Source organism: Musca domestica, unplaced genomic scaffold (assembly GCF_030504385.1).
Source record: "Musca domestica strain aabys unplaced genomic scaffold, Musca_domestica.polishedcontigs.V.1.1 4, whole genome shotgun sequence".
Classification (NCBI taxonomy): domain Eukaryota; kingdom Metazoa; phylum Arthropoda; class Insecta; order Diptera; family Muscidae; genus Musca; species Musca domestica.
This window is the reverse complement of record NW_026712328.1, coordinates 28,430,153-28,440,532: the sequence shown is the minus strand read 5'-3', so window position 1 is coordinate 28,440,532 and position 10,380 is coordinate 28,430,153. Positions and strand designations below refer to the sequence as shown.

Below are 10,380 nucleotides of genomic sequence, written 5' to 3'. Positions count from 1 at the left end.
ATAGGTCATCAACAATCACTATTCCTCTGCCTACTTTTAAGTTTTATTTGAACTCTATTAATTATATATGTGTGTGTCTTTGTTGTTGTTGTCGTTTTCAATGGCCAGTTAAATTTTCCAAATTTTTTCAGTTTACTCTAATTACGAATATCATTCTGTCTCTAGTTTCAATTGCATAGCAAATCATTACGATTTTACGATTATTCTCATCGCGCTTAATTAGTTTTTAATTTTCCTTCTCCGACGGACAATACAGCCAATTGGAATTTATATTTATTTGATAAAATGTCAAAAACAACTGTTAACAGGGCTTTTTAGTTCGCGATCGCTAAAATTTAGTTGAACGTTTCACTGAGAGGGCTATCGAACTAGTTATTTATTCCTTAAAAGGTATGAATTAAAAAACGAAGGTGATCGAATACGAGGGATTCTACGATATAAGAATCGTGAGTTACGACCAGCGGTTGGCACCTTAGTGTATATAACCGCATGCTACTATGGCACAACCACGTAAGTTCACCTTATGAGATTTACCTAAATTTAGAGTACAGCGTTACCTAAAATTCGACGTCGCGTACACATGTCCGTACTACCCAAATACGCCAGGTACAAATCCTAGAATGTACCAATTTATAATGTTGTAAAAATTGATAATTTTGAAAAATTATCAAATTTTCCAATTACAAATAGTCACATTAATTTCTATTTTCAACTTAAGAAAAAAAGAAATTGTATATTTTTCAGTGTTAAAATTGTTCAATTTTGAAATTTGTTTTATTTATTAAATTTATAAAAATACATGTCCAGCTAATCACTTAAGCCAGGCAAAAAAAGAATTTTATGTATTCTCACCTTTAAGTCTTCGGCTGGCTTCTTCGGAAAAGAACAAATGGACGTAGGACCAAAATCAAACTAAGTTAACCTAAAATACTTTTGTTCCTCTGCGATGAATGACTTAAGCCAGTCAAAAAGCCTTTTATGTATTTTTGTTTCGTTTATTTGATAGTTTTCTCACAAAAATTTTATTTATGAAATAAAAACTATACCTCTGCATTTTAAATGTAATGTAAGCCCCACACTATATACCTGTTGGTCCAACTTGGAGGGCAGCCAAGTTGTATGCTTCGGCCAATACAACTTTATATAAAACCTCTTTGAACAATTTCACTTTTCGTAGAGTAAAGATGACACCGGAAATAATTTCATGTCTATAATTGGCTCAAAGTTATTATATTTTTTTTTTTATAAATTTTTGCAATTCTATTTTATAATATTATAATATTTATTAAAATCTCGAATTTGATCGAATTTCGTGTTGTTTTGATGTGCACAGCAATGGTTTTGTACCTTCGAAAATAAACGCAAAATGAAATTGTAATTGAAATTAATATTCTTCTTAATTTAACCATGCATAAGGGTGGAAACATGTAACAATGAGGAGAAGGTAGCCCAACTTTGAAAAAATTGCAAGTATAGAGGTCTACCTGTTTGGCTTGTAATGTCTAAAGGATTATTTCGCTACAAAAACTTTAGATTTTGTCGTTGCATACGTTGAAATAAACATTTTGAAAACACCCGAATTTGAATCTTTTCTGAACAATTTTTTTTGTTATTGAAAAGAAAACACATACATAAACAAATAAATATGACATACTAAGCCAAGAAAATAAAAAAATTAAAATCCTATCGTATCATAGCCTTATAGTACGTTTATATATATGAGGGTTAACCCACTGGGTTTGGATTTAAATTGTCATATCCATTATTTTTACTTCAAATAAATCCTCTCAAAGTAGGTTAACTCTACAAAAAGTTCTAACGTAAACATGGCATTACCTTGATATCAAGGGTGGAAATACATAAAGCGCATATTTGGCTTGCTTCTTCGGAAATGAACAAAGGAGCCTAGGGCCAAAATCAAACTAAGTCAACCTAAAACTCCTTTGTTCATCTATGAAGAAGCCAGCCGATGACTTAAACCAGCCAAACATGCGCTTTATGTATTTCCACCCTAAGACATTAACCATGCAAATCTTTTTGTGTAGGCACAATTGAAAATTTGTCTGGAGTCTTTACAAAAATCGATCTAGGCATACCTATTTTATGATAACTAAACACATCCAATAACCATATGTTTTTGACAGCATTTAATTATTTTCACTATTGAATGAGTTCGGAGTTCACTGTGTCGTGTTTTTTTCAGATTTTTAACTTTTAATTTATTGATTAACATTTCAAAATGCAGCGTGTAAAACCAACATCATCGAAAACTGGGGAACTTATCGCCTACAGTGAAGCAGCCATACGAAATAATATATCTGCTGTAGAGTATTGTCGCACATCTATGGCAGCCATTTCCGGCTGTGCTGCGGGTATATACACATATATATATATTGCTAGTAAACACTTAATTGCCATATTTTAAACTTTTTTAGGTATATTGGGTTTGAATGGCCTCCTGGGATTCTTGTTTTACTTCCTTTCAGTGTTTGTTCTGTGGCTCTTGGTCCTCATGAAATCTGGTACCCACTGGCGGAAATTCTTTATCAATCGTCAAAGTTTGTTGACAAATAGTTTCATGGGAGCTCTGTGTACCTATGTACTCTTTTGGACATTCCTGTACGGTATGGTTCATGTATACTAAAAAAATACATGTACTTTGTGGACTTTTTGTGTGGCTTAGGTTTAATTTAAATAAATAAAAAAACAACAAATTTATAGGACAAAAAGTTTTGTATTACTTATGACATTTTATTTGTTATTATCACTGTTTCATTTGTTCTTCCGCGGCAGCCTGGGCATTACCACTGCAGTCACACCACGGTGTTTTATCCAAATCACATTCCAGTTCAATGTTGAGCACTGTTATCTGTGTGCCGTCGATAAACATGTCATGAACCTTGGTTATTTTGTACTGTAGAGTATTCAGACCCGTTTCGCGATCTCGTCTACGGGTTACTTCTTTTTGATTAAAACACTTTTGTGTATCACGTTTACGATGGTAACGATTGTGTATATGGCTTTAAAAATAGCAAGAAATTTATTTGATAATCATATGAATGAATAATTGATTATAACTTACTTAAATGTATTGTTTACTCCAGTCTTGATACCCTGCGGCCTTGTCACCTTTAAACCGGCGTCTCTGATTCGTACAAAAAATTCATCATCTTCTAAACCCCATCCCCAGTACTTATTTGACATTCCATTCATTTTTTCAAAATGATCATTTCTCACCAACAGTATGCCTCCCACAAAGTTTTCATAGTGATATTTCGGGTGTAAATCTGGTGCGGCAATATGTAATGGGCCAGCATCACTTGGATACTCATAATGTAGATCATCATTCAAAGGCAACAAATCGACATCATGCATGGCAACATAATCATAGACACCGCTAACAAAACGAAAGCCAACATTTATCAGAGAGGCACGGTTAAAGCGGTAACGATCCACCTGATTTAAAACAAAAATATGGTGATTGACATTTTGTTTCTTTAGGAACTTTGTCATGTGTGGCACAAATTGTAATAGCTCCTCAAAACGATCTCGAAATGGCACTAAAATGGCTAACTTATGTACAACTTGTAACTGATCCGGTGGTTTGTTCAACAAGTCGGAAGATTCTTTAGGCTTTGGTCTGCTTATGGGACAAATGCAATCTAAAATTACAAGACAATGTTAAGCATGTTATCCACAGTAAACCGATTCGTCAAACTCACCTGAAGGTAAGGACATAAAACTTAGCACCGCAACACCGCCCAAACAGAAAAATAGGCCACATATAAAAAGCCAATTTATGGTTGTTATACTCGCCATGCCTCCTTATTTGTCTATATATAAATTCTTTAATGAACTAATGGTACTACAATTAGATATACAACTTCTATGGGACTGATGGATTCTGGAGTTTGTTATGACATGTTTTATTGTGTTCAGATTTCTCCTTTGGCAGGATTTCATACAAAAATTGGAATTGTATGATTTTATTCCCTTGGAGAAGAGTATTTTTAGATTTTGATTGACATAAGTAGGGATTTATAAATCGAAAATGCTGTACAACGAAATTTTTCCATAAATGGCAACACTTTCAATACGATGTTATACAATGAAATAATGGGCTGATAAATTCAAGACTTTGAAGTCAAATATTACTTTTTATACCCTCCACCATACTATGGAGGGTATATTAACTTTGTCATTCCGTTTGTAACTCCTCGAAATACTCATATCAGACCCAACAAAGTATATATATTCTTGATCAGCGTAAAATTCTAAGTCGATTTAGCGATGTCCGTCTGTCTGTCTGTTGTAATCACGCTATCTTTCGAATGAATTGAGATAGGTGGCTAAAATTTTGCACACATGTTTATTTTTCCAGTAGGCAGGTTAAGTTCGTAAATGGGCCATGTAGGTCCAAGTTATCATATAGCCCCCATATAACGGTACCTCCCTATATTCGGTATTTTGATGATTTTAGCGACATTATTCACGGGAATTGTTTCAATTTTGGTATTTGAAGTTCAAAATGGATACTACACCCTAAGACGGAAAATTATCCGTGCAGGTCCACGTCTTCGTATAGCCCCCATATAACGGTACCTCCCGATATTCGGTATTTTGATGAATTTAGCGACATTCTTTGCCAGAATTGTTTCAAATTTGGTATTTGAAGTTCAAAATGAATACTACACCCTGAGACAGAAAATTGTCTGTGCAGGTCCACGTCTTCATATAGCCCCCATATAACGGTACCTCCCTATATTCGGTATTTTGATGATTTTAGCTACATTATTCACCGTTTATTTCAAGTTTCGAATTTGAATATGGTAATGGCTTATGACAAACAATGCCTATGTATGTCCACGTCGTATAGACCCCAAAATAACGGCTATATTCGGTATTTTTAAAATTTTAACAGAATTTTTTAAGGATTTTATTTTTTGAAAATTTCCAAATTCGTTGCAAATGGTGGAGGGTATTAAAAGTTCGGCCCGTCCGAACTTACTGCTTTTTAACTTGTTATTTTTTATACCCTCCACCATACATAGTATGGAGGGTATATTAAGTTCGTCATTCCTTTTGTAAGTCATCGAAGTAATCATTTTAGACCCAACAAAGTATATATATTCTTGATAAGCGTAAAATTCTAAGACGATTTAGCCCTATCCGTCCCTCTGTTGTAATCACGCACAGATCTTTCAAGATGGGCTTTATCGGCCCACGATATCGTATAGCTCCCATACAACGGTACCCCCCGATATTCGGTATTTTGATGATTTTAGCCACATTTTTCATTGGAATGGTCTGAAAATCCACACAAGGAGTCCCTTGGAAGAGAATTATCCCACGATATCGTATAGCCCCCATATAGCTGTACCTCCCCGATATTCGGTATTTTGATGATTTTAGCCACATTTTTCAATGGAATTGAGAATTGCCTATATAGGTCCACGATGTTTTGCAAGTGCACTGAAAATAGCTTCAGAAGGAAACTCTGAATATTCCCAAACAAAAATAAGAATTTTGCAGTACGGCATTCAGACTTTGTATAAACAAAAACTTTCTCGAATTATACATAAATATTTTACTCAGTGAAATTTTTAGTGACAACGAAAACAATTACAACTATCTCCTAAGGAATTATAATTGATTTGCAAAGAAAAGCGAAGCGACAATTCTCGTGGTATAGCCTTTTTACATAAGAACAATATTTTTATGAAAAAATTTTTTTAAATACGACTTTGAAAATTTTAGTCTGTGAAACTACAAAATTATGCCACAATTTTACCTTCGTGTCAGTATATTTTCCTCATTCCGTTAAATCTAATCATTTTAAAGGTGAGGGTACATAAACTGTGTGTCTTCATGGCTCCGCTGAGTGGCTGACTTCGCAAAATCGCTCATTTTTTGTAACGTACATAAAATGCTTAGTAGGTCGGCATATTACTGACATTTGCATTTGTTTTTATTTGAAAAAAAAAAAAAATCAAATATGGATTACGAACAATTGTTGTTTTATGTGAACGTTCTCAAAGATTTAATTGATATTCTGGAAGATCTACCGCAAAAAAGAAACCGGCGATTTTGGGTAAGGCCACTGTACCGGACAGGGACATTGCTGGTTTATTCGCCCTTACTTTTGAAAAGCTGTATAGCAGTGACCGGGAAGAGTTCCAGGCAATGGCACGAATGAGTACTGCCGTTTTTGATGACCTTTATGGGATTATGGAAGCGGACTTGTATAAAAATTCAAATAGACCTGTTATATCTGCAAAATGTAGATTGTTTTTATCTTTGATGTAAGTATATTAATTCACATGAAATTAATATTTGGAATTGGGCATGGCACCAAACCTAATATTTCACTGTGATACATTTTGAAAGATGATAGCCTTCATTGATATATTTTCAGATATCTGGCACACGGTGATAGTTTTAAGTATTTGTCTTTAACGTTTAAAATGGGAGCGTCAACAGTCCGAAGTAATATAAGAGAAACAACTGGAAAATTGTGGAAAAATCTTGGACCTCTATATATGACGGTCCCAACCACAGCAGACTGGCTAAGGAATGCACAAGAGTTTGAAAAACAGTGGAACTTTCGTCATTGCGTCGGCACTATTGACGGAAAACACATCCACATTAGATGTCCCCCGAACTCGGGATCACTATATTTCAATTACAAAGGCATGTACAATATTTTTTATAATTTGCAGACATAACCCACAAATTTCCTATAAAGGTACATTCTCAATCGTATTGATGGCCGTTTGTGATGCCAACTACAGACTGAGTATGGTTGATATCGGAGCGTATGGATCCCAAAGTGACGGGAAATTCCCAATTTGGAAAACGGCTGTTTATTAATAATTTGGATCTCCCTTTAGACGCGCCAACACGGTGGAGTCAATATGCCCTACTTCTTTGTAGGCGACGCTGCCTTTCCACTTCGTGAGAACCTCATGCGTCCTTATCCAGGATCATTTCTTCCTGCAGATAGGGAAAAATTCAATATGAGGCTATCTAGAGCCAGGAGGACCATAGAAAATACAATTGGTATTTTGACGGGTACTATTATCTCCATTAAATATGCATCCCCCAACCGCTGAAAATATTGTGAAAGCAACAGTTATCCTGCATAACTTTATCAAGGATAAGGATGAAAAATAATTCGCCCTAGACTTTGCAGCTTATAACAATTAATCTTGACAAAAATTGAAAAACATTAGTTCAAACAATGCCACGAAAAGGGCATTTTATTTTAGAGATGAGTTGAAAAATTTTATTTGGAGAACCTAAAAAGTATATATATAATGTTAGACTTTATACATATTGAATGGCATTATTTAATATATTATTGATAACACTGAACAAGAGAAACAAATAAAGTAGAGCTAACAATAGTAGACACATATATTGTTTTTTTTCTTGTATTTTATTTTTTAATAATGCATCGCAAATTAACCCAAATGGGGAATTACTGCAAAAAGTATTATTTTGGAAGGACGATGTCGAAGACAAAAATATTCTTTATCAAATTTGACAATAAATCACAAAGAAATGTCAAAAACAAAGCCGACAAAAATTTCGAAAGTTGAGTCATTTTTGTCGCCGCCGCATGTCTAGTCGGCTGAATGGACGTTGATACACGTATTTTCATATGTTTCAACTTTTGACTTGAAGCGGACTGAACATGCGACTTAATGAAGTATGCTCGAAATCCCTTTATGTATTTCCACCTTAAGACAGAAAAATCGAATCTTTTTACACTGCTTGAAGGCAAAACAAACAGAGACTTGGAGACTTTAATGCAAGGTGCAGAGATTAGGGAGATATCTTTAACACTGTTCGTGTTTCGACCTTGAAAACTTTGTTTGATGGTTTAATATTCCGATGCTTTTTTGGTGGTTCTGCTACGTTCAAGTTCTTAATTTTACTAACACGACAATTGATGGTAGTCATCGTAAGCCAATACAACTATGAGTTAAACACCATCTGAAACTCAGTCTCTTTTCCGCTACATCTTTTTTTGAAAATTAGACACAGTCTATGTGGTGTTCCGGCAATAATGTCGTCTATCTACAACATTTAAAGGGCCAAGTTCCAAATAAAAATCAAGATATTTTGAATGACGAATATGTAAAAAAATCTGATGATTTTTCATTTGCAGCTGGCCTGGATGACAAAAAAAGACAAATGTTTGGACATTCCCACTAATTTCAGGCCGATTGCCTTAATTTCAGTTTTTGCAAAAATAATAGATCTAATGGTAAAGCAACGCCTAAATCTCTATATTGAAGAAAATAATTTTCTTCCGCATAGATCATATGCCTGTAGGAAAAACGTAACTACGTCAACATGCATCAATGACATTCTTCACACAATTAACTTTCACAATGAAAGAAATGATAAAGTTTTAAGACTATCAATGGCCTATGAATAATTTGCAACAATATTATATATCAGCTGGAAACATAATTTTATAATTTTCAATACGCTGATGACTCCATCCTATTAGTTCACAACTTCGACTTTGATCTGGCAAAGAGGATATTACAAAAAAGCTAATATTTCATTAATTTACATATGAAACTAAACCTTGGTGTAAATATAGAAAAAACACTGTTATGTATGTTGCCAAAGGAGGCCGTAAGAAACCTTCTGTTATGATCAAGGGAAATCAGGTTGGCATACTGACAACAGTCTTTCCTTAAAAGAGCATTACGATAAGGTGATACTATCTTGCAAAAACACTTTGATCGCTCTAAAGATGGTCCAAATAAAGGGTTACATCCAGTAAAAGCAATTAATTTAAGTAAATCACCGATTTTATCCAAGACAGAATATGACATAGCCCAGTATACATAAATAAAAACATAACTTCTTTTCAAAATCAACTTTTAAACTAAACCTTGGTGTAAATATAGAAAAACACTGTTATGTATGTTGCCAAAGGAGGCCGTAAGAAACCTTCCGCTATGATCAAGGGAAATCAGCAAAAACAAAAATCAGGAGATACAACATCCAGTTTTTTCTTTAACATGCTTTTTATATGTAAAGAAGGTTAAAAAGTTATGACTTAAGGAATTAAGCATGTGGGGTTGTTATATTTCTTTGTAAGAACGAATCCTACCACTTGACCACTTAACACATAATCAGGATACGGTAAGTTTTAATAAGAGATACATATGTTGAAAAATTCCATTTGCCTCAGTGGTGTTTGAAGATGTAGAGTAATTGCAAATAACATGTGACAATGCTTTGCTTGAATTACTGACATCTGCATTAAGGAAAGAGCCAATACCAAGAAGACTACCTAATTTATTTTGAAGACTATCTAATTTATTTCTTCAGAAACAACCTATTTGCATTTAAGACTTTCGTTTTCTTGCCAGAGGGAACGAAATTTGTCTCGAAAAGAACCGTTTTAATTTTTATGGGATAAAACATACGCTCTGAGCTTTGTAATCTCATCCCTTAGAAGTTATAGCTTGGATTCTATTTGATTTCCTTCTTCTGATTTGTATTTAAAACTACATTCTACATTACATTCTAAATTATGTACATCTAAGCTATCATTTACAAAACCTGCAGTTTCCACTCCATATCTAAATCCTGGGGGAACACCGAGAAAAAAAGATCAATTTAGAATCAGCCCTTGATTGATTTATATTGAAATATACATATAGATACATATATCTATATACAGTTGAAATTTCATATTTATATCAAAATATAATATACATATTCACTAGGCGTGCTTGATTTTGGCGTTGAAGTATAACGTTGCTTCCTATTATCAGGATAAAATTTCCACATCAAGCAGACGTGAAACTTTATAAAAAAACTTGAGTATCCAATGCACATAGAAAAAAATATTTATTACAGTATTGCTAAATGTGTTTTTTAGCTTATACTATTTTAGCATTAATTAAATTGAAGTATAGTTAAGTGTGCCAAAGTGTCTATTGAAATCCTTTTCTGCTTCACACGTCCACGATGTTTTTTCAAAAACCGAGATGTATCTTGCACATTTTCAACGAGCAAAATGCTGATATTTCAGCTTCATCCGCATCGCTTGTGTCTTAATGAGTCGGGTCAGCCATTCTTAGAGCCTACGTGTGAAGATGGGTTTTAGAACCTGAATCAAAGTAGCGGAGTGGAAATTATTCCATCCAGCTTATTAGTGATCCAGTGTTTACAACTTTAAATGCAACTATCGAAGAGCATGGACTAAAGCCTAAAAACAGTACTAGTAAATATTTTGAAGTTGTTGAAAATGGGCGAATAGTGTAATTTTTAATCTTATTATTTATTATATCTTTCAGTTCTTTCGAAATATGATATGTCTAACTACTTTGATCCAATGGCATAGAT

The 10,380-nt window shown here is 33.9% G+C and overlaps 2 protein-coding genes across 2 annotated transcripts; one reads left to right on the top strand and one right to left on the bottom strand.

Annotated features, from left to right (window-relative positions):
* The first annotated feature begins 2,146 nt into the window (after window positions 1–2,146).
* Window positions 2,147–2,729, top strand: LOC101901201 (ER membrane protein complex subunit 6). Its single transcript, XM_005185644.4, has 2 exons — window positions 2,147–2,372; window positions 2,436–2,729. The coding sequence occupies exons 1-2, from the start codon at window positions 2,240–2,242 to the stop codon at window positions 2,642–2,644; spliced, it is 342 nt and encodes a 113-aa protein (XP_005185701.1). The 5' UTR covers window positions 2,147–2,239; the 3' UTR covers window positions 2,645–2,729.
* Window positions 2,715–4,039, bottom strand: LOC101901029 (beta-1,4-galactosyltransferase 7). Its single transcript, XM_005185643.4, has 3 exons — window positions 3,723–4,039; window positions 3,083–3,662; window positions 2,715–3,020 (listed from the first exon to the last, which is right to left on the bottom strand). Exons 1-3 carry the CDS (start codon window positions 3,817–3,819, stop codon window positions 2,765–2,767), a joined length of 933 nt encoding a protein of 310 aa, XP_005185700.1. The 5' UTR covers window positions 3,820–4,039; the 3' UTR covers window positions 2,715–2,764.
* Between the last annotated feature and the right edge of the window lie 6,341 nt (window positions 4,040–10,380).